The sequence below is a fragment of the Danio aesculapii genome, chromosome 3 (assembly GCF_903798145.1).
Source record: "Danio aesculapii chromosome 3, fDanAes4.1, whole genome shotgun sequence".
NCBI classification, from domain to species: Eukaryota; Metazoa; Chordata; class Actinopteri; order Cypriniformes; family Danionidae; genus Danio; species Danio aesculapii.
Window position 1 is genome coordinate 22,390,229 of NC_079437.1, and position 25,856 is coordinate 22,416,084.

At 36.0% G+C, this 25,856-nt stretch overlaps 1 protein-coding gene across 1 annotated transcript; it reads right to left on the reverse strand.

Moving 5' to 3' along the window:
- Nucleotides 1–205: 205 nt before the first annotated feature.
- Nucleotides 206–25,343, reverse strand: casc3 (casc3 exon junction complex subunit). The gene is made up of 13 exons (XM_056453377.1): nt 25,140–25,343; nt 24,390–24,414; nt 23,473–23,528; nt 18,724–18,918; nt 15,468–15,610; nt 15,149–15,325; nt 12,392–13,227; nt 9,467–9,528; nt 9,255–9,363; nt 8,963–9,079; nt 6,770–6,975; nt 6,560–6,682; nt 206–1,617 (listed from the first exon to the last, which is right to left on the reverse strand). The coding sequence occupies exons 1-13, from the start codon at nt 25,323–25,325 to the stop codon at nt 1,579–1,581; spliced, it is 2,274 nt and encodes a 757-aa protein (XP_056309352.1). The 5' UTR covers nt 25,326–25,343; the 3' UTR covers nt 206–1,578.
- Between the last annotated feature and the right edge of the window lie 513 nt (nt 25,344–25,856).

A 25,856-nucleotide genomic window follows, 5' to 3' on the forward strand; every position in this document is an offset into this window, starting at 1 on the left:
TAAATATTGATAGGAATGAATATTTCTTAAACGCTAAATTACATAAGTATTTTTAAAGTACAACCAAAATAATCTAAAAGATCATAAGGAAGCACTATTGAACTTAAAACAATCGTGATATCAGTATCATCTCCTAGATTGCAAAACACCATATAAATGACAGAAAATGTGCCATGTAAATAGCAAGAAGCCAAGACAAGTGAAGTGTTATATTCAGTTGTTGTTTAATTTCATCTCCTGACATTGCTCCACAAAACAAAAATGAAACACTTTTAATATTATTCAAACATCTATGAAACATACAAGCCCTCACAGTGTAGTCAGGTCTAATCAAACAAAAACAGATATGTCAAACCAATGTACTCTTTTAAGGCATAGAAAGTAATACAACATCTTCTAATAGTCTTTATGATCCATGTCTCAACAACGCTGGGGACGACAATATCTCAATTATACTGTTAGACTTCTCTTTTCCTCTGAAATAATTATAAAGGGAACGATTGAAAAAGATGCATCCATAGCACTCCCACAATGGGGCAAAGAATAACAGCTCACAGCCAAAGTCGCCATCTACAGTTGCTTTCACAAAGAAATATATCTAGAAAACCATGCATGCCTGTACAGTGTGCCTGAAAGAAAACAAATGCAACCATAACTATTTATATATATATATATATTTATAAAAATGTATAAGGAATAATTGCAAATCATCTTCAGAAATTTAAATTTAAACAGAGGCCTAGGCCAGGTTTCCTAGCAGACTTTGTTCATACTGACAGTAATTCGTAAATGACTAGTTTTAGTATTTTTCATTAAACCACTGGCTTCAATATACTTTAATATGTACACTTAACAACAAAAAAAAGCTAATCAAGCAAGTCACACTGTCAAGTAGGTCAGTATCTGGCAAGGTTAACGCTTCGATAGTATTACAGTATTGAATTTAACACAGTACAATGTCAAAAGATACAAGGGACAGACGGAGAAAGAGGAGGTTTTGAGGGTTCAGCCCCAGCTAAAAGCGGGACAAGCACCATCACGGCAGGTTAAGCAGTCAGAAAAAGAAATACAGCAATCTTAACGTGCTAGAATTTGACCCAAAAAGTCTTCAATTTGTGCATTTGAAGGTTATTAACATGTTCAACGGCTGTCTTTTCCTTCAAAGACTGTTTGTTCTTTTCTGTCCGTCTTTTCACATGCTCAAGTTTGTCGTAGTGCTGCAACGGGTCATTTAAAACTAAACCTAAGGATTCAAAGGTCCAGCAGTCTCTTACAGTTTCAATTATTATGCTCGTAGAGAGATGAAATGGTTAACGAAAATGAGAGATTCTTGCCGTTTAGGACTGCAGATTTTACTTCTAGCTGAGCAGCTGTTAATGGTAAAACACTTTGCTGGTTATTAATGGAAATGCACCAAATAGGATCAATCTGAGATCAAAATATTTGGATGAAGACGGTGAACCTAGACGAGCTAAAAACATCAAAAATAACTATTAAAAAATATTCAAACTAAATTGTGAATGGATTTGTACAAAAGAGGTGCTGGTCCTGACACATGGCCTCCCAGTCTCCTGTCAGCTACGAGCGGATCTCCTCCGCGGCCTTTCTGCTCTGGTCCTGATGGTGGAAAGAGGTCAAACCACAAAACAGCTGTTAATATAATCATATCTGTGAACATAAATGTAATCGGGCTAACTATTTGTTCAAAAAAAGATATTATTTGTTCGACACCTAGTATTAAAGGGATAGTTCACCTGACATTTTTTAACCCTCAAGTGGTTCCAAACTTTAAATTCTTTCCGTTCTGTTAGACATCTTGAAAAGTTAAAAATCTGTACCACAGACTTCCATAGCAGAAAAAGACAAATAGTACAGAAGTCAGTGGTTTCTTTAAAATATATATTTTAAGTGTTCAACAGAAGAAAGAAACTCAAATTGTTTGACCAAATCGAAGGATAAGAAAATGACAGAATTTTCAGTTTTAGATAAACTACCCTTTTAAGAGTTTATCGATCCAATTATGGACTATATTGGAAAAATCGGACATTGCGATATTTAGTTTTTCTGTGATATATATTGCGACTTATTTTAATATACTTGGAAAGAATATTTGGTCACACTTTATTTTAAGGTTCAGTTCTTGCTCTTAGCAAACCATTTTGGCTTCAATAAACTCCTAATTTGCTTCTTATTAATAGTTAAGGTAGTTTTAGGTATTGGGTAGAATTAGGGATGTAAAATAAAATCATACAGAACATGTGCTTTAGAAGTACTAATAAGAAAACCTCAATACCATGCATACTGATGAGCAACTAGTTAAAGGTGCAATATGCAAGTTTGATACCGAGTGGTTGAACTAGGTATTGCACTCCTGGATCAAAATAAACAACCGCAGGTTGCCAGATTGAGGACAGGAGCAAGATTTAAACGGTGTTCTAAATAAAAGCAACGGCATCCAATAGAAGAAATATTTTCCATATTAAAAGGAGTTTTTGTCCTAACAAACTCCTCGAATTGATATATTGGAAACGGCTTCTATTTCTCACAGGTGAACAACAGAAAACTGACAACGATCACCTCAGGTACACCTCATGTACTTCATTAAGTGGTAAATGCTAATAACGCGAGTTTGAATGCTGTTTTACATGCCATTTTTTGCCATATAACTGAATGCAGCAGCAGATAGTTCACCTCAAATCTTGAAAATACAGTAAACCATTTGAAATTGAACTTTAAAACTAAACACATATGAGTGAATCAGCATGTGCATTTAATAATGTTAAAGAGGGTTAATATGCATTTAATAGATTATAAACTTTACCATTTCGTGAGTGGGTGCATATTCTGCATTTCTGAATGGCTGCATTTAAATTTCAGTCGTGTTTCGTCTGGTGCAAACAGCCAAATTGCTTATCACTGCGCATCTCGTCACGTAGCGTGTTGTTAGGACACGGGGTTACAACGTAACCTGCTCACCTAATGTTTACGTTTATAATATTTATATCATTTGCTAATTAATAACCATGTGGAACTGAATCTGCATCTCATTTCAGGACTGTTACTGTCCACCAGAAGTTGCATTTCGGTCACGGATGCATGCTTTCAGAGCCTTTTTGAATGAAATACAGTTTTCTACCAAGGCAACCAGGGTGAAATATAATGAAATATAAAATTCATTAAATATAATTGAATATATAATTGGCTAAACAGGCATTGAGCTGGTTAAAAGACCAAAACAAAGATAGCCATTCTAGTTTTCAAAATAGAATATTTGAAAAAACAATTCAGCATCGTTTCTCAGAGAAACAAGATTGTTCACTTGTTATGTTTCTGAAATATCTGCAAACATATTATGGTATTTTTATGCTTTATAAGAGTCAAAAACTTACATACAGCACCTTTAATAGTGAGAATTTTTCCCTAAAGTGTTACCGAATGAATGTATTAATTTTGATTGAATGGGATGATTCTGTAGGGGAGTGAATCATGCAGAAAATGTAATAAACTACAAGCATAGATAAATGCAATAAAGCAAAGATAACAGTGAAATAAACAGTGCAGGCATTATGGTTTTGTATATGTAAATGTAAAAATTACACTGCAAAGTCAACTCAACATTGCATATCTGTGTGTTGTGATTGCAGATGCACACATTGCAACATTGATGCTGAAACTATATATTGCAAAGCCCTAAATCCAATCACAAGTGAATGACGGTAAATACAGGTGTAAATGGGTTTTGAGTTTGTCCACTCTTGACCACTTCCAGGGGTAGCTGAAACCATATGTGACGATCACTTTCAAAATGTGTACTGAAAATGTATTCAAACAGCCATGGTAGGGATGCACTGATCCAATACTCAGATCAGATATCAAATTAAATACTGCATGTTTTGCTGGATAGGGTATTGACCAGACAAGAAAAATCCAAATCCAGTACTACACATGTACTACTCTGTGATGTTGACAAGCTCAAGAAAAAAAACAAGAAAACATACAGTTTAAGCACTTTATTCCAAATGCTCTGAAACAGGTAAGTATAATAAATTCAAGCTCATGTCAGTGCTTCACTCTGCTGCACCTATCAATTGTTCTAAATTAATTCACCATTCTTAATGTAGATCTTGTTCAGTTATGACATTCAACACAACCAAGATGATTTGTACCTTGGGGATTGGCGATAAATTCTGTCTCGGTATTTATTGACAAAACACCATTGTCAAACGATAAAAAAGCGATATAGTTTTATTAATATGTGGCTTTGAGCGAGCACCTTGGTAGGAAAGCCAATAAGCTTAGGGTGTAAGTTTGTCATTTCCAATGGAAGCTCGTAACTTGGGGCGCAAATAAGAAGCGACGTGCAAATGGTGTGCAAGTGGCGGGAATGTGCACATTTTCCAGGCGCACCTAGTTTATTAAAAAAAAAAAAAAAAAAAAAAGTCTGAACTTTCTAGAATGCCGCAAGCACACCACAATTCATGCAAGTAGAACTAACAAATCTGCTTCAAATATTGTATGGAATAAACACATTTTTGTAATAACAGCAGACTAATTACCTCAGACAAACACAGCATAAAGATGAAGGAAAACATGCGCTCATGCTTTTCACATGCTTTTAAATGCAACATGTGAACAGACTCGTGTTGAGTTGCATCATCGGCATCACAGGTCAAAATAACACGCGAAAATGAGTGCAGTCACAAGCAGCAGTGAGAAGATTGTAGGTATAAAAAAAAATTTTTCAAGAAGGATGCAAGAATATCACCAGAGTGGTTTTTTGGTTTCTTGTGCATCCCAGTCACTAGCACCCCTTCTGGAATACTTTTAAGCATAGGGGTAATGTAAGCATTCAACTTCACAATTTGTTAAGTTGCAATGTTTCTTTGAATAATGATGGTTAGTTTACCTAAAAGCTCAGATTTAATTATAATTTGAGTTGTTTACAGAGTTTGAGGTTTACTGTATCATTATTATTCCCACCTTAAAGTTTTGGTTTTTCAGCATTTACACTTCACCATTGCACATACTTTGTAACATTTTATTTAATCAAGTTTAAGAGTCCATTTAACACTTGTTTATTTTATTATAAAGAGTTTAAATTTTGACTTTTGTTTTTGACTTAAAACGATTTGCCTTAGTAATGTTGGTAAATTAAAAGTAGTAAAAAAACTAATTCCTAAATGGATTGTTAAAACAATACTCAATAATTGTCGAATGATGTGAAACATGATATCGTAATAACTTTTTTTTTTTTTTTACTGTAATCGCCCAGCCCTATTTGTACGCATTATTATAAACGAGTGGACAAGTTTTGCACTAAAGTACTTCATTTAGAAAATGCAATGAGCTAAAGTATAAACGATGTTGCATTCTGCTGTGTCTGTTCGATCACAGCACTGGAGTAAAGAGCAAAAGGAACTGCTCTTTATGCAGAAAGTAAATGAAAAGAAAACTCAATTTTATGTTGGACAGATTCACAACCTATCAATATCTTCCCTTTGTGCAGTGATGTTTGTAGTGTTACTGTGTGAGTTTACTTTACAAATACTGTTCTAATGCTTCAAACACTTCCCTCTTGCAATGGTTGTGCCGACACAGTATGTCCAGCTCCGTATTGAACATTGTAAACTTCTGCACGGTTTAAAAAAAACATCTCGTCCTGACCTCTGATATTCGTTATGTTCAAAAAAGGATCTTTTATATTAAATTCACAGTATATATTTCTTTTTTATTAAGGTTTTTTTTATAATTATAACAAGGCATTGTCTAACATTTGATCAGATTTAGGGATATACTTAATCCTCCACTGTTTTATTTTTTAATCACTTTTGAGCACTTGTAACTATTACTGCTGAAACAGCCATTAAGCTTGTCTTTAATAGCATTGTCATAATTATAATTATTACATATACGCTCACTTCAGAAATCCTCAGAATGTGTGTGTGAAGATTTAGCTCAAAATGCATAATGGATTATTTATTATACCATGCTGTAAATGCCCCTTTTTGTGTGGAAGCAAAAATACAGGGCTTATACAGCCATGTGTAGTGTAATATGAAGGGTTCAGACGCAAAAACCTCTAAAATGCTGTCTGAAATTCTCCTAAAATGAGCATTGTTCTCAGTTTTCTAAGTTAAATGTTCAGTTATTCTACTTTAAAGGCATTGAAAATAACTTGTCACTTTAAAAGTAAAATTACTGAGCCTACACACAAGAGTCAGGGAAAAATACTAATTTTAGAAGAAAATATCAAACAGCAGAGTTTTTGCATCTAAACTCTTCATATACATGTTAAACATCATCTCTTGGACATGACAAGAGTCAACCAATACAACTCAACTTGACTTTAACCTCTATGGATGGAAACTTAGGACATTCCCAGAAAGAACTTCAGGACTACAGTGGAGGCACCCGAAGCATTTCAGAATAAGTGCTTATATACAAGCAACCAATATTATACCAATATTTTGCACATCTCAATCAGAGAATTTTTACAGCCCCTGACTGAGCTTTCCTAGCTAAATGTAGTGAATTGTGTTGGTGTGTATGGTGTGGTTACCTCAGGAGGAGGAGGTCTGACTGTAACAGGATTAGAGGAACGTCGGGGAGGGGAGCGTTTGGGCTGAGCCTGCTGCTGCACCGTGTCGTAGTACGTCACACCACCATAAACCTGTGACTGCGCCTGGAGAGAAACATACAGGAGTCAAGCATGTTGACTTGCTAAAAATCCGAGGCAAAAAACACTCATTTACAAGTTAAACAGGCTCACCTGGGGGTTGGGGTACATTGGTGGTAGAGTAGCTCCAGCGGGGTACGGGTAGTTGGTGTTCCCAAATGTCATGACTCCTGGTGGGGGGTAGAAGGGTGGAGGTAACAGCTGCTGTGGAGGTGGTTGACCAGGTGACAGAGAAACAGGTGGTGCAGCGTAAAGAGCTGGATTGGGCAAAGGACCTCCTGACTGGTGCGGGTGCAGACCTATAAAAAACAAAATATTAAAGTTACATTATTTAATTACATAAGCCTTTTGTGGCATTAAAATCAACACAAATGAGCAACTGTACATAAATGACAATTAATTCATTGGAGTGATTCAAGTGATAATAGCAAACTAAGCTAGCACAGATCCTTTTCCTCAGTATGTACTATTAATGGACATGTGCTTAGGTACAACAGTCTAATGGTTGTGAACAATCATATAGTCGTAACTGACCATGTCTAAATGCCTATGTACAAAGTTAAGTTCAAACACAGCATCTCAATGGAGAATTTTTTTTAATGAACTGAACATAGGGCTGGACAATTCATCAAAAAGTAATCGAAATCGACATTCAGAACCTATAATCGTTTAAAATTTTCCAGGTGAAATTTTTTTTATTACTTTCCCTACTGTGTGTGGAGTCATGTGAGCCCACCATGTTAAGCCTGATTTATACTTCCGCAGCCACATCTGGATCTCGGGTCAAGAAGGATGACAGACCTATTCTTGAGCCTTACTTTGCACAATATTGACGATGGTTGGAAGTTTCGCTATAGACGCCTTGCGACTGCATATTTTCCATTACATTCAAATGATTAATTAAAATAAAATATCTGTTTACAGAAGATGGTGGAAAGCACTGTTTAAAATATCATATATAGGATATAGAAGAGTTATTTTATTTAGAAGAGATTTGGCTTCTCTACTTTTAATATGAAAAACATTGAAAATTATTCGTTTTGTATACAAATGTGCAAGTCATTTATTTTGACTGTTGACTTTAGGCAATGTTTGTTTAATTTCAGCTGTTCAACGTTGATGTTCAATTAATAAACATAGATGGTTCGTTTCCTTCAATTATTTTAAAATAAAAGTAATGCACCCTTCATTCAGAAATCTCTCACTTGTAATATGGCATTTTTACTGTACAAAACCGTGAATTATGAAGGCAAAAAACTTAAATAAAATAATAATTCATTAATCATAATCGAGTTAAAGGGTTCAATTAATCAAGATTTTGATTTTAGGTCAAATCGCCCATCCCTAACTGAACACAGTATGGTTTTTGATGCCACAAGGCCTGATCTCAGTATTTCAGAACCTGCTGCTTTATTAGATTTGACCAGATGACCAGACTTAAAGCTGATAAAAGGTCAAAAGTAACTCAAATAACTTGGGGTGTCAAAATTACTTGTTTCTTCGGTGCACTGCGATGCAGACGCCGAAAATTCAGTATCGGTTCAGTAATAATCATAACCGGTTATTATGTACGGACGTCATTTATCTCATATTTGCTATGTCGCTGCAGCTTACTATGGCGAGGGAGGCGAGCGTGAGTATTTACAGCGCTCCAACTAATTAAAAACACAGAAACGGTGCACAATTTCACTGCGTGTGTGTTTGCTGGATAGTCGTTCACTGACACTTAGAGTAGAAGCTCCTATTTCACTGCGATTGGGATAATGAAAGCAAGCTTTATTTCTCTCTCTCACTGTGGCCCATTTGACCGCTGTGTGACTTTCTCTCCTCTCGCCTGTTACAGCGATAATTCTGGATACAGATACGAGTGCGCAAGCTTTCTCCACCGCATCGATCAAGGATCAGCAGTGATCGCTGCTGCAGTGTTGCCAGATGTAGCTGAAAAACTCCAAAAACTCCACTATCCAAAACCGCCCAATCTGGCAACACTGCGCAGCTGCAGTTTATCAGTGTCACTCATCGGTGATCAGCGCCTGTGAAGTAAAATATTAAATTGTGTTTGGAAAGCATCGTCAATGCACCGAGATATCGAATTAAACTGAAAGGATGGCATGATTATCATAACCCAACCATGAGACCGGTGTAGGTTTACACCTCTACAAATAACCATCGATCCATTGGAGTTGTGACAAATGAAAATATAATTGAATAATTCCTAACAACATGAATTTGGAAACAGAAAAATGGTAAATTTTCCTTTATTTAAGCAGCTCAGTCATGTCTCACCTGGGTGTCCCGGGTGCGTGGGGTGTGGCAGATGCATCTCAGGCTGGACAAGCATGCCTTGAGGGGGCAGGGCTGCTGGGCTCTCCCCATGCGTGTAGATTGGTCCCTGGAAAGTCACTGCATTAAAAAAAAAAGTTATTGTTGCATAAATTAATTAAATTTGAAGTGAATAAAATTAAAGAACTAAAGTAACTCTAGGTTTATATTTTTAATTGGTGAATTTAGGACACACACTCGTGACCCATTTAACTTAAAATTGCCCTCTGTGGGCCAGAAGCAGTATGGCACTCACTGGGTTCATAATAATGGCCCTCCATGACTCCTATATGCATGGGTGCAGGTTCAGGAACAGGCCTCTGGCGCTGCGATGAATACCGCTTAGCCCGGCCACCGCCAACACCCTGATAACAAGAATGAAATGAGTTGCCATCATGATTTTTTTTTTTTTTGTTTAGATTTGTAATTTTTTTTTCTAGGCAGTTAGTTCTGGACCAGCTGACTCACCATATCTTCCATGTTTCCATATTGTGGAGGTGCTCCTGCCATGTGCATAGAGCCGCGGATGCCTGTTACAGAGAAAGATGCAACATTTAAAATCAAATTTAAGATGAGTGATTTGATAACATTTTAAAATAAAAAGGATCAGGATAAATCTGGATTAACCAGCATGTCTGCAATCAAACATGGTGATGACTTTAGCAATTAGGTTATTTAAAGGCCACTGCAAAAATCTAGAAATTTAAAAAGTAATAAAAATGCAGATACATTAAAAAGTAAAAGTCAGATTTAATAATTATGAACAGGGACGAGCATCATCTATAAATCCATGATATTATTGCAATTTTTGTTTTAGCGATACGTAAACTGATCTCTCACTCACTTTGAAACATTGATCATTCGAAAGAAACAAAATCTTAATATTACATTTTACATGAATAACTCTTTTGCCAACATACAGAAAAACATCATTACTGAAGTCTACAGTGTCACACCATCCATCTGAAATATTTAAATATGCTAATTTGATGCTGAAGAAACATTTTATACTATTGTCATCGTTGAAAACAGCTGTGTTGCTTTTTTAATGGAACACAAAGATCACAGAACTTGCTCAGGACGAATACAAAGCTTAGAAGAACAGCATCTCTTAAATATAAATCCCTATTTTTAATCTTCTGGGGGTTTTTTAGGTAAATGACCTAATATTTCATGTAACATCTACATATGTGGTAAATGTATCAGTGTGTGTTCAGGTTTCAAGTTAAATTCAAGACTTTTAAAACCTTTTTAAGACCATTATGAAGACAAATTTAGACTTATACAGAGCTAAAAGCTAAGGATTTTTTTCAAATACCCTAGTTAGAAAAGATTTTCACTTGCTCTATGAAAAAATTATTATAATTTAATACATTTAATAATACAATAACAATAATTTAAGATTATAGGTCAGGTCGGTATCCTCAGCAGTAAATAAATTGAGAACTTTAAAACAAATGTTACTGTAAGTAGCTAAAACATCATGGTAAATGGAGTTAAAAATGACATTTTTTAAATAAAAAGGTTTATTGAGATGGATTGTTGGTGATTATATGAGTGCTAATGGTCAGATTAGGAACCTATATACACAGGAACAAAGGAAAATTAAGACCTGTTAAAAAGAGATTTAAGACCTACAACACTATTTCAGTAGATTAAAGACTTTAAGGCCTAAAATTTACTTTTGAGATTTAAGACATTAAGACCCCGCAGATACCCTAATTCATACATTTTTAAATGCACATTCAACGCACAAATAACAGCACATCAAAACTACATGACATGCATATATAGTATGTATTCATTCATTCATTCATTCATTTTCTTTTCAGCTTAGTCCCTTTATTAATCTGGGGTTGCCACAGCGGAATGAACCGCCAACTTATGTAGCATATGTTTTATGCAGCGGATGCCCTTCAAGCCGCAACCCTTCATTGGGAAACATATTGCACAACATCAATTTGTGTGCTGTACTGCTTGGCCAAGGATAGAAAGAAACATCTAGGGTTAGTTACCCATTACCCTTTAACATCATTTATACACAAAAATCAGAATTTAAATAATGATGACAGAAAAATTACTTTTAAAAAAATTATAGAACTAAATGACTTGTAAAAATGCAGCAATTCATTAAAAATAACAAATAAAACATGTCATTACATCATACCTCATTACATTAAAAAAAACACACTAAATTTTACTCATACATAAACAATGGAAGGAGGATATATAATAGAAGTAACTATTTTCTTAAAGAAATTCTTCACACTAGGCAAAACAAAATACAAAGTATTGTTTACTTAAATCTGACTAGCAATTTTAGTGTCATTTAAAGTTTTTTTTTTAATTAATAGTGTTTAAATCCATAGGTTAACTGCTTTATGCTGATATTATTAATATGATTAACAAATGGCATCACCTCACTACTTTACATCAGCTATAATTACTTCCACTAGTACAATCTGCTAGATACCTCCACTCACTCATGCAGCACTGTTAGCTATAACACTGATGTGAGAATCATTTTAGAAAAACGATGGATTTGGCATTGTTTTGTAAGACATTTTCTTATAAGTTATGTATATACAGCAAATAACCCAAAGTGATTTCTGCTGAGGGAAAGTGTCATTGACAAATATTTTCTCTTGTAAAATTTATGTTAAGTAAACAAAAAGCCAGCTATTTCTAAAGGTTACATATATAGATCATTTACATATTCTGCTTCAATACATAAAAATCTAAAAATGAGGTGACCGTCCTGAAGTAGGTCTACATAAATGCATTTGCCACATGAAAAGCTAGCTGCTAGACTGCTGTCTGTCTGAATATTTTAGAAATGTTGGCCAAAAAAAAAAAAAAAAAGTACAAATTAGCTTTTCACACCAACAGAATCTTACTGCTGTCGTTATTAGTCATGGTTTCTGGACACAACACAGAAAATGTAGCTTAAATTATGATGAATGAGAGTTAAGAGAGGCGTAGCTGAAAGAGCGAGTTGCGTTTTTACCCCATATCTCATGAAGAAACAGCATGCACTAGTCCATTTCAAATTTAACTAATATTATCATTTTAAAAGTACTCAAGTAGACATATCGAAACAAATTTCCATGACTTCAAAACTGAGGGCTTATTTGTTTTTCCCAAAATTTTCAAGGCCTCTCCATGACTTTTCTATTTTTCCCCGATGTCCGACAACAAAAGTCTATACATGTGGTGTCAAATTCAGTTCCTAAAGGGCTGCAGATTTTAGTTTCCACACACTTACCTGTAGGTTTAAAACAACCCTAAAGGACTCAATTAATTTGATCGTGTGTGTTTAATTAGTATTAAAGATATCTGCAGAGATTGACACCTGTGGTCTATACGGTCACTTTTGAACAAAGTAATGATTACCTCTCATTTCCGCCTGCAGGTAAGATGGTGGATTCTGGGCCCAGTTCTGCCCCGTCAGGCTGAGGCGAGCCAGATCCTGGTCGAGTCCCGTTAATCCACTTTGTGTTCCTGCCTCGCTCTGCTCCTGCCAAGACTCACTCTTTGCCACCACTGGGGCTTGTTGGACGGTAGACGAGGAGTCATCTAAAGATGCCTGCTTACTCAAATCAGACGGCCGAGTCCGCGTTGCCCTCCGTGCACGCGAGTAAGATTTCTTCTCCACCTGCCTTTCTTGAGGTGGTGATAACTCTCGCACCTGACCTGCTGCGTTGCCCCCCTCCATCACCATGCCCGAATCTTGTTTGCGTGGTGAAGGAACCCGTTCTTTTTCACTCTTGTAGTGGTGAGCTGTGTATGTAGTTGTGGCTGTAGGAATCTCACCCTCCTCCTCTTCCTCCTCACTGCAGATGTCCTCCACCACCAAGGATGGGCTACGGTCAGCATGCACTGTATGAGAGCCACGGCCCCTTAGCCTCGGGCCCCTCTCACCCTCCACAGGCTGAGACCGTGGGCCCCGAGGTGGTGCTCCATCTAAACTGGGCTTCGGGGGTCCTCTGCCTTCTGTCCGATGAGGAGCCGATGGGGCTCGACTGCCCTGGAAGCTGCGCTGGGGAGGCTGAGTCAAGGGCCGGCCGGATGGTTTAGGTGCTGAAAGAGGAGCAAGGGGTTGACCTGACTGTACAGTAACAGACTGAGGGGCATTGCGGTGGCCAGGTGGAGGGCCCTGCCAAGATGAACGCACAGATTTATCACCTTCACGATAGCGCCTGGGCTCTCGACTGGGTGAACCAGCATGTCTAGAATGAAACAAGGAGAAATTACAGGCAAATGATCAATTATTTATAGGCTAATGCAAATACAGTGCTCAGCATAATTGAGTACACCCCATTTTGAAAATGAATATTTGTATCCAATTCTCAGTGAATATCGGCCAGTGGTTCCCAAAGTGGGGATCCGGACCACCCGAGGGGTCGTGGGACAATGAGGGGGGTCTCTTGGCGATTTCCAAAAATCAAATTCATTTTATTAAACTATTAGAATTACCATAAATTTTATCCATAACCTACTAAAGAATAAAATCGTAGTTAATCGTAACATTGTTAACATGGTAATAATAAACATTAAAAAATAACATGCCAATAAAAAGCCTTTAGATATTTTTTTTTGTGACCCCTGGGGTGATTTTGTTATATTAAAAGACACAGCAATAGCATCAGATGCAGCAAATTGATTCTATGGCACCAGGTTAAACTTTCTGAAACCTTTATGGCACTCACATACAATAAAAATAAATACAGGCCACAACTGAACAGAGGATAGTCTCCAAGTGGCGTTCTCCAAAGTTTAACAATGAATAGACTTGGGCCTATTGGTATGTGTGCGCCGTTGTGTGCAAAGTATATACACATTTATAAATCACCTCAGAGAATATTGGGGGTCGCGTGTCACTAGCATTGTTATTTTGGGGTCGCAGGCTGAAAAGTTTGGGAACACCTGATATAGGCAATGTATTTTGGTGCATTTAAACAAAACAGATTTATTAAACAGATATATTTATTCAAATAATATTCTAGTCACCAAACTTTAGAAATTGAAAGAATTCAAATCAAGCTGAATATTGCAAAAATAAATTACAACCTACAAAATGTTTCCAATTTATTTGCTTTCCTTGATTTTTCCCTCTTTTTTAAATTTGTATTTAATATTTTTCTATAACATATAAATTTGGGTGTACTCATTTTTGGACTGTTATCGTAAGTTATTTTGTTAGATAAGCTCCAGATTTGGTTTCAGTACTGACTAATCCAATGTATATGCACAAATATAATATAGTACAGCTTCCTATTAAAAATATGAATTTAAAAGAAATTTGTGAGGGGTGTACTCATGTATGCCGAGCAATGCATCTAGGCAAAAGGCAAAAGTATCAGGTCCAATAAACAATGTTATAACCATTTTAAAATACATGAGTAAACATTTTAATTTGTTGAATTCTTACGAAAAAAAAAAAAAGTTCTTAATATGCTTTATTTGATCAAAATCAGTTTTCATTTAAGAAAACATTTACATTTCAAAATATATTTTTAAAAATGTATAATTAGTCTTTGATGAAGTAAAAAAAAAAGTTTGGATTTTATTTAAAAAATGTAAATAACATCAGCATCATCCTGAAAGATTACGAATTTATTTAAATGTATAAATTACATTGTAAAATGCGTTCTGAGGGAACCTATATGTGAAATACAGTTTCACGTCTCTTATTTGTCAGTTCAAAACACATCTGTGTCTATTGTCTAACAAATGGCTAGGTAACACTTTCAAGCTGGTCAAGTGGCATGACAGGTTCTGACCCCAATACTTCATATGACCACAGCATGCTTTGTTATTATATGAGATAAGGGCTGATACCGTTTACCTAGCTGGCTGCAGAACTTCATTTGCATGCTTTGTTTAGGCTGTCTGTAAAAAATGTATTAAAAACTGAGTGCTTGGCTGTACTAGTAGAGATCTTTTGATGAACGCCACAGCAACGGCGAGTTCTTATAAATGGATTCTGCTTTGAAGATACCCGCAAGTCTCCCTGGTTTTGTCTCTTCTTTGAATTCAATTTTGAAATACCATTATTTTGATCATTTTAGTAGTATAATTAGGAAGAGAGAAGACAAACAAACATTAAGCACAACAACTTTTATACACATGACATGACCATGAGCTCACCTGGGTTTTCGGGAGCGATATGATCGTCCGTCACTCGGCCCTGTGCCATTGCGGATGTCATAACCGTAAAAAGCAATAAGCTCATCACGCGATTTTGGTGCCTGCTCCTCTTCACGGAACTTGTCATGTTCCCATCGGCCTTCGTCCTTCCACAACTTCCTGTTTCTGCCTTTAGGCCTGAAGACAAATGGACAAACAGAATGGAGACACCAATGTGAGAATTGTGTAGCACAGTACTGATGCAATACTTGAAACTTATCTTCAAATCATTTACATATATTAATTATATGAATATGTGCCTGAAAGAAAACCCCCTCACCTCTCCTCCTCAGTTGCCTGGCCTCTCACGTCATGCTCGAAGAAAAGGCCTTTTCGAGGGATGTACGCTGGATTTTTTCTATCCTCATCATCGTCCAGCTTCTGGCCTTTACTGCCCTTATTTTCTGGGTCCTCTGTGCTTTCCTGTAAACATTTGAGTGAAAAGTATTTGCAATCAATAACACCAGTAGTCTCACAGAGTGATTTAACAGTCTCAGTCCAGACTGTGGCGTCTTTAAATCTGTTAAAGGACTGTTTTAATTATTTGCCAAAATGTTCCTGCTAAAACACTTGCTAAGGGTTTACATGGGGTGTGAGTGTGAAAACTGGGATTTTACTAATAAGAAACTGCACAGTTTTTGTGTTGACATTTTAACCGGTTTGGTCTGTCATGGATAAATAAATGATATTTAGGCCAGTTTCACATCATGAGCAGTGTATTTGTCCCAGTGTGCATGTTATCAGATTAGTGCATTCACACTTGAAGCAGCAGTAACACTTGTGTGTCAAGCAGGAGCTTTGTTGAGGTAATGGTTTCAGCTCAAAGTCTATATAGACTACAGAAGATAACCATGTTTTTAACTATTCAGTTTGGATTCAAGTTTAGTCAGGGTTTCTGCAGGATTACAAAGTTAAATAAGATATTTAAGACCATTATGAATGAAATTTTAGACTTACACAGGGCTAAATGCTAAGGATTTTTTTAAATATCCCAGTTGGAAAAGATTTTCACTTGACCTATCAAATCATTATTATTAATACTTAAGTGATAACTTAATACAATAATAATAATAATAATCTAATAATAAAACATAGGTCAGGTCAGTATCCTTTGTAGTAAATGAATGGAGAGGTTTTAAACATGTTACTGTAAGGAAAGTAATTAAATGCTATTTTTAAATAAGTTAAAAGTTTAATTGAGATTGGGATTGTTGGTGATTACATGAGTGTTAATGGCCAGATTGGGTAGCTATACATTAACAAAGAAAAATGTAGACCTGTTAAAAAAAGATTTAAGACTTACAACACAACATTTCAGTAGATTTAAGGTCTAAAATTTATCCTTTGAGATTTAAGACATTTTAGGACTTTAAGACCCCACGGATACCCTGATAGTTTATTAAAAATAGCCCAAATAAATGAGACACGCACTGCTTTTTGGTCATATCTTTTGCATTCTCTCAGTTGCAGTGTAACACCAATGAAGAAAAATAAAGAGTAAAGTCCTGTGAAATTTTAGCAACTATTTGGTCATCTGAAACAAATTTGGGAAATCCTAGAAAAGATTCCTGAAATGCTAGGCTAAAATTTGTTATCTTTGTTTGTTGGTTTGACATGTTCACCGACAGACGCTTAAATGGCTGTTGCGTTCAGATTTATACCTCCAATGAATTTCTGGCAGTGTCAGAAGATTTCGGTCACTGTCCTGCAGCGTGACAAGCGTCATACCAAGAACCAATAGGAGCACCGAATCTGATGTCGCAAGTTGCACAAAAACTTAAAACCAAGGCAAGGAATTGTCAAATCAGCTTTTTTCTTCCTGGTTTTATTATTGAGGCATGCTGTCTGCAAAATTGCCACTGCAGATTTTATACGTTTACTGTGAGGTTTCATTTCAGAACGCGAGATAGCAAAAGGGTCCCGGATGGATGACATCAAACTCTGGGTGAGTTTTCGTCAGTGTTTGGCATGTCTTTGTCACTCAGTCTAACATTATGACAGCTGAGATCTTAAGGCTGATTTATACTTGACGCGTTCACTTGAGTGCATGCAGCGAATGTGACATCATCGTCAGAAGTTCGCTTTGTGTGCACGCGACATGATTTTGGCTGGCGGAGTGCATGAAATTTGAGACTCGAGCTAACAGTTCGCACAGCACGTTTCGTTTAAATTAAATATGAAAAACATTGAAAAGATTTTGTCTGACACAGGTACGACTGCACAGACATCTATATGATGCATAAATGCGTAATCAGGGATGATGATGACCAATAATTCTTGGCTAGAAATTGCAACAGCCATGGAAAAAGAGTTTGTTAAAAAGCTTGAAAAAGTCGGTGCCTATGGCATAGTGGAAAGTGCACAGACACATGCACCCCGGTGTTCGCGGCGACCTGGGTTCGATTACCGCCTCGAGGTCCTATGCCGATCCTTACCCTCTCTCTGCTTCCCACACTTTCCTGTCAATTCTCTCTACTGTCCTGTCAAAATAATTCCCTAAAAAAAAAATAATTCCCTAAAAAAATATTGAAACAGAAATAAAAAATAAAAAAAAGTTTTAAAAAACTTGAGGGATAAGTTTGTTAACACCAAAATAAGGTCATTGCAAAAGTGGAGACCCATTTGGTTTTAATAAACCATTCATAAGTTTTACACTTATGTATACATTACAATTTTGAATTTATAACCATTTCATAGTTACAAAACTAAAATGAAGTAAATTATTTCTTTGATAACTGGATAGAATATGATTCTTTTTTATTTTTTAATATAAAAAGTCAGTATTTTTTAGTAAGTGTACTTTTTTACTTTTATTCCTGCCATAATAAAAAAAATATATGTAGAGTAACCCATGTTATGTTGTCATTGATATTTAACTTTAATGGGTAGAACTGTCTGAGATATGAACAGAAGCAAGGGATGCATTAAAGACAGATAAAAAAAAACAAATAAATCTTCAAAGGTTATAAAAATCTTTATAATCATTATAAAAATAAAAAATTGTTTAAAAATCTTGAACGGTATTAATGATATGACGTAGTTCTGGAAACTTCCCACTTCTGTTTATCAGTCTGATTTTACGGTTGTTGTTGTTTTTTTTAACCGCCCCCTGTCATTTTAAAGAATATCACTACAGTGAACGACACAAGTATAAAAGCCTGGTCCGAAAGTAAGACAAAAATTATTAAAGAATAATAAATGTATCTATATCCACTTCATGTTAGCAGAACAGCAAATTTTATATTGCTCTGTGAAATGTATTAATCTGTATTGTGTCATGTTGTCCAAACATCAAAACAAAAACCCAAACAGGAATCATTCTGCTTAAAATTTTAATTTTAAGAGCTACTAACTACTAAATTCTAATCGCCTTTCACACAGTCAATATTTGGGATGGTGTGGTGTCAGATTCCATAATGTCAATAATCATCACATAAATATTGCACACCCTTACTCCTTCCACACAAAAAAAATAGAACCTGAATCCTGCCAGGAATTTAGCATAGCAAAAGACTGAATGTTCTGTACTTCCTTACCTGGCCGTCTCCACTCTGTCGCTCGCCGGCTAGATTGCCCTTCTCATCTGCTTTAACTTCTTTCACACTTTCATCTCTCTCCTCTCCTTCAACAAGCTCTTCTGTTGGAGCATCTGCAACAGGCTTCGATTCTGCAGCAGGACGTGAGGCCTCTTCTTCACTGAAATGTTCTCCCTCCTCCTCATCCTCTCCTCCCTAAAACAATTGACAAATGACATCAGATTGAATAAAATAAACAAAGTGTAGCTGAACAAATACATATCAGCAAATATAAGCCAGAAAAAAAAAACAACATAAAAAAGGTTTTCCCCTTAACAAAACAGTGTCACTGTCACCAACTGTGAGGTAAAACTCACATTTAAATCAAAGGCCATGGTTTAAGCTGAAAGGGGGAAAAATATATTCACCAACATTTTGGATAGTCTCAGAGTAAATTAACAGCAAATTTTCAGCTTCCCCGTCACAAGTTGGGCATGGCTAAAATCAGAGAATGTGCTCAGTCTGACAAGCAACAGTAGAAAAGGACAATTATAAATTGCGCAATGGTCCTCATTAGGACTGCACAATACGCCATTGAATATTTTATATATATATTGAATATTTTAATGATCATTAATGCAAATGTGTTAAATTTCACTCTCTGATTTATCACACATTAAGACCTTTTTTTGAGACTATTCATACATTTTAAAACTTATCACCCCTTTAGGTTAACCATTAACATTGGCGACATTAAATAACAATCAGTATTTAGTAAATATACTGTAAGAAACTAATCCTAAACTAAAACATTATTAATATACTGAATAAAAATGCTAATTTAGCAGGTAGTGCCCATAGAACAGCAGAAAATAATGGTGTTGCCTTGGTTACTGCAGTAAACAAAGCAGCGTGGTCTCAAATCTAGCAGGATTTTATTAATTTCATAAACTACGTAGCATCCAACTATTCGCAGATTAAATGCTAGCATACAACTATACATTGTATAATCAAAAATGATACAATATTTGATACCTTGCAACTCACCATTTAAGACTTTAATACTTTTTAAGGGTCCTAAATTTCTCTAAATACATTTCTCAACTTTGAATACTTAAGACCCCGCAGACACCGTCAATTACATTTATTATATGAATTGCTTGTTTATCTGAATTTGACCAATCAGATAAGGTGGACCAATGAGTAGACATGGGATGATAACAATTTAAGGTATACCGCGGTTTGGAAAAGTCAAGGTTTTAAAACCAGCTAAATTTTCTGTAATACCGTTCTTAAGGTATGTGTATGACTTTTTTTTTGTATTTACACTTATTTGTTTGTTTTTTTAGGACAACAGTATCTTCAGCAGAAAAATATCCAAAGATGCTGTTTTAAATTGTGAAGAAATCTGCTGTCTTCGTTGGTTTCAAAAACACAAAGGTCAATTAATCTTTTGAGTTATTTAGCCTGACATGTTTACTGCTCCAAACTATTAGAAATCTTTAAAAAAAAATAGAATATATTGTTTTTAAAAGGGGAAAAAAGTTTTAGTTTTTTTACCCAGACATTTAAAATGAACTTATTTTACAGCAGTAAACAATACTGTGATACTTTTAGCCAAGGTTATCATACCGTCAGAATCTTATCCCGGCATATGCCTACTAATGAGTGGCCCAAAGGTAAACCCAGAGCTGAAAAAAAAGCTTATGGGGAAACGAGAGGAAAACGATAACAGCTAATCAAAGTCAGAATGTCTGCTGAAGTTCAACTCATTTATAGTGTTTTAAAGAATAAATGTTCGTACATTGACAGTTTTTTTTTTTATCTAAAAAAAGTGTTTGACCCGTTTATTTTAATATCACTCAATAAATTAATTATTTAAAAACATAGCTAATAGCACTTTTCTAGGGAAATGTTATATCGTAATAAATTCAATTCAATTCACCTTTATTTGTATAGTGCTTATACAATGTAGATTGTGTCAAAGCAGCTTCACATAAAAGGTCACAGTAAATAGGAACAGTGTAGTTCAGTTTGTAGTGTTTAAGTTCAGTTCAGTTGAGCTCAGTTCAGTGTGGTTTAATAATCACTACTGAGAGTCCAAATATTGAAGGGCAAATCCAACGATGCGCAGCTCTATAGATCCCGAACCATGCAAGCCAGTGGCGACAGCGGAGAGGGAAAAAAAAAAAACTTCACTAATGGCGGAAGTGAAGAAAAAAAACCTTGAGAGAAACCAGGCTCAGTTGGACAAACGTCCGCTGGCCAAACGTCTTGTTCAGAGCTGCAGTCTCAGTGGCGGAGGCTGGAAGCTGGCCTCAGCGAAGTCTCGTCGGTCTCTGGAGCGTCACAGGAATCAGTCTCATGTTCTCCACTCTTCCATGACCACCACAGTAGTAATAGTATAGTAAATATAGTAATGTATTTTTTTATTTAATGCCATGTCAGCAACCAAGGCTATTTTCATGGCAGGAACATTTCAATAATAAATATACAATTAAAAATCAACAAACAAATTAAAACAAATAAAATAAGATTTTATTTTCATGCATTATATTTCATGTATTAACATAAAAACCTTTTCTGGTGTCACTTCGTTAAAAATGTCCTTAAGAAAGTTTATTTCATGAAAGTCTTCTGGAATCATTAAAAGCAGGACAGTGCAGTAAAATGTGTTTTCGTAATAAATACAGTTATTGCTAGTTATTATAACTAGGGATGCTCCGATTGATCAGCCAGAGATCGGTATCGGCCGATAATCACATTTCATGACTCGATCGGTGCTCGCCAATCTGATGAAACGTTTTTAAGTGTTTGTTTACGAGTTTACACACAGAGCAAGATGCATGTGTGCTCATCAGCAGTGCTACAACACGTGCAGAGGTAAACAGTTAATTGGCACGACTCATGTGAGTGATGGTCTCTGTTGCAAGTGCAACCATCTTATGTCCAGTGTTTTGAACTGCTAAGATGAGAGCGGAGCGATCGCCGCTATCTAGTGTCTCATCCGACTGTATAGCCTCTCCCAGATGCTTTGCGATTCTACTGCATATTCATAGTGACGCTCACAAATAAGAAAATACCCTGCAAATCATTGCGACAAAACTGAAAGAGCAATGAACAGATCGCAAGGGGAACAGTGATGCTCTAAGCATTATTTTTGTGAGGTTAAACGAACAGTGCAGTATAGAAAATCCCTGCTCTCATATCGAGCTGCTGTGAGACTGTCCGGAGCTGCGATCATTGAGCTGCTATTAAGAGTTGGAAATGAGCAAAATATTTTAATGGTCTTGCATGCATTTATGCCTTTATCACTTATCAAAACTGTGTTTGATAAGTTTGATAAGTTCACCAATAAAACTAGCTGGAAATATTAATGAAATAAATTGTTTTTACTCATTTAATAATATAACTTTTTGTAATATATGCTTAGTTATAGCAATAAACAGTAGTTTACAGGCCTATTTCCTTTTAGTAAAGTAATGTATTAATAGGTGTGCATTTTAAATTCTTATCCATCAAATACAGCCTACGCTCCATATTTTTTCTTCATTAAGACATGGTGAACTCTTCTATCATTTGCAGTGTTTTTAAATTGCATTGTTAATCATTTCTAAACTATTTTTTAACATGTTTTATTATTTTCTGACCATGACATGTCCAAACTAATTGGTAATAAGAGACGTTTTAAGGGATTATATGCAACATCCTTCATTTATTCTCTTACATAAGGAGAGATCTCCTCTAAAGTATCATACTTGGAGGGAAAATGTGCTTTAGGCATAATAAAGCTTGAAGAATCAGAATCGGTACTCTGTATCAGAAAATCCCCATGACTAAGAATCGGTACTCGGCATCAGCTGCAAAAATCCTGTTCGGAGCATCCCTAATTATAACATTCAACAACTATATTGCATATTTTTCCAGCAATGTGTAGCCCTAGTCCTCATGTAACACATTTCTGAACGCAATCAGCTTTAAATGAAAACAAAAACTATTCCTGGGGTGAAAATCTCTTTTAAACATAACATTTCAATAGTCAGAGCAGACTATACTTGTCTACAGTAAACTAAAGTCTGCTTAACATATCTCTGAATGGTAAAGATGGCAAAGAAAGGGTTGCTAGGACACCAAACAAAGTAAAACATCATCAGCCAAGACTGAAGCTGATAAGCAAAGAACTACAGCCTTATTCAGTGCCGTGAAATGACAACCAATGAACCATAGCACTCACTAATATGCCTAAATTACCTGAAAATGAGACCTGCAATCATCAAAATGCTACTTGCATGGAGGAAAAGCAGCAAAAAATGTGGATGGTGTCATACCATGTATACTAAAATTAGATGAGGACTACAGATGCACTAACAGCATGGGGCTCGGCATTGGCAGTACTCATAACGCCACAAGAGACAAGCAAAAATACTCCTGACACGATTTCAGCAAAAACCACATTAAACTCCCTTGCCAAACATCTCTCTCTGTGTGCATCTTTTATAATGCCATTTATTAGAATAATCAATTTCAAGCTGAAATGGTTAAATTAGGCCACAAACACATGCTCACATTCAGATTTTCCACAAAGAAACTACAGCACTTGACGGAGCAAAACAGATCGGCCACAAACCAAGACATTTTGTTCTCTCTACACACCAGCAAGCAGTCTGACAGCCCAGTCTGGACATATACAGATTCATCACACCATTGTCTTGTACAGAACTGATTGATTTCGCAACAAGACCGCTAAATGGAGTTGCCATAGAGACTTGCCTCTGTGTGCGATCCATTCTCCTCCAGATCAGCGCTGTCATAGTCGGATAACACTGCTGAAGAACAAAAATCAGCCATTTTAGCAAATCTGTGCACAATTTTGAGTTCAAACAACATGAAACTAGTAATTCATAACTACTAAACCTGTTAGCATGTAAATTAAATATCATTTGTTTATTTAATTGTTTAACCAGGAATGTCCCATTGAGACACAATCTCTCTTCTACCAGGGAGTCCTGGTCAAGACAGGCAGCATAGGACAAACTTACAAATTTTTTTTAAATAATAATAAATACATACATACATCTCACAACACAGACACACACACAAAAATAGCATAAACCGTAATCAATTGTTAAAACATGTGGACTGTTTTAAATTGACAGTCTTTAAAATATTTTTTAAATACAGCGATAGATGGTATGGATTTCATATGTAGTATATCTTGAAGCTCATTCCATACAAATCGAGCATACTTAAAGAATGCAGATCGACCTAACTCTGCGTGAAGAAGATGGCATCTTAAGTAAGAGTATATCTATTATCTATTGTAAGTATTTGAACAGTACTCCAACAAATTAGATATATACTGTGGTAATTAACCAACTAAAGCTTTAAAAATGAAAACTAAAATGTGTTGTTTTCTCATTGACTGTAATGAGGTCCATTCTGTCTTTTTATATAAATTACAGTGATGTGTGCTTGCACTTGAACCACTGACAAATCTTAAGGCACTATGATAAACAATACCCAATTTTTTCAAAACATTCACATGTACACTAAAACGTCTGCATTTCATTAATCATTAGACTACAGTATACGTTTGGGTTCTTTTAAAGGGCAGATTTAATTGACATCATTTTTGACGAGCTCACAAATAAAAACAGGGAAAAAAAGACTATTTAAAATAAACTCACCTTCACCAACGCCATCTTCACTCACCTAAACAGATAGAGATCAGTATCAGATATTCTGACAAGCAAGCACACTTAAGAAACATTTATGCTCAACCTATAAATTAATGATCTAACCCACATAAATCATCCACTTGCCTATCAATACCTACCCTAAACATCTTGAATAACATACGTCAGCTAATCTGCTGTTTTCTGCCACAACACATTTTCATCCAAGTATTAATGTTTAATGATCAATATTTCTCACTTCTCTTCCTAGAAGTCTTACAAATGACACTAGACATTTAATTTCACTAGTTTTTATTTTACTGAAACACAAATATTTCAAAACAGCCTCTACTAAGTACTATAAAGTACTGGTGAGCTAAGTAAACCAAATAAAGAGTATAACATAAAAGGAGACATGCAAAAACTGCAGGACAGGGGCCCTCCATGATCAGGATGAAAAATCACCAAGTTAGAAGATGGTCAACAAAACATTTGAGGTCAACCACATATTTACGGTCAAGCAGAACCACAGATCCATGAGGAACTGTAACGTTTATCTGGTAGGAATAAACGACTGTTAACATTTTACCTCAATGGCTAGATATAAAAACACCGCATCGCATGAACCGTCTACGTTCGCTTTATGTCTTAACCCGTTCTTAAACGACACTAACTCCGAGTTGAATCCGTGTGAAACAGAACACATCGCACGGACTCAGATCGCCCCTGATTATAAAAGCAGATTTATGGCCACACACTTACACACTCCGACTCATCGTCGCTTTTGGCTGCGACGCGCTCCGCTGGCGATTCCACCGGCTCTGGTTCTCTTCCGCGGGTCTTCCGGCTAGCCGAGAAAGATCTCCCGCTCTCGGAGCCCGAGGCGGACTCGTCCTCCTCCTCGCTGTCCTGAGAGGCGCGCCGTCTCCGTCGCCGCCGGTCCGCCATCTTAACTCTCAAGGAAGGGAGAGCGGATCTGCGCGGGGAATTGTGGGGGCTCGTGAGTTCGTCATATCCTCTTGTTCTATGCCGCGTCAGAGGAGGGCGCGCGAGCGAGTTGGTACTTCACTGAATTTTCGTTGTGGCCCAAATTTTGGAAATTACCTCATAAATACTTATAACAAATAAAGTTAAAGAAATTTCATTCAAACTTATTTATAAATACTATCCCAGTAATTACTTTCTTGCAAGCAGGTTTAATTTTGAAATTGATACATGCTGCACGTTTTGTGGTCTACATACAGAAATATATTATCATTTGTTTTGAAGTTGCCCATATGTCGTTAATTATTAGTTGGATTTCTGCTCTTTTATTAGAATCAATCTTTTGCCCAGTTTTCCACTTTGTTTTAAAAATGTTTTATTTGGTTTCCTTAACAGATCATTACACAAAGAGTACTTTTTAATCAATTTATTACTTCTGTTGGCAAAATTCAGTATACACAAAAGTAAGTTCAGTGATTGCAAGCCATTATTTAT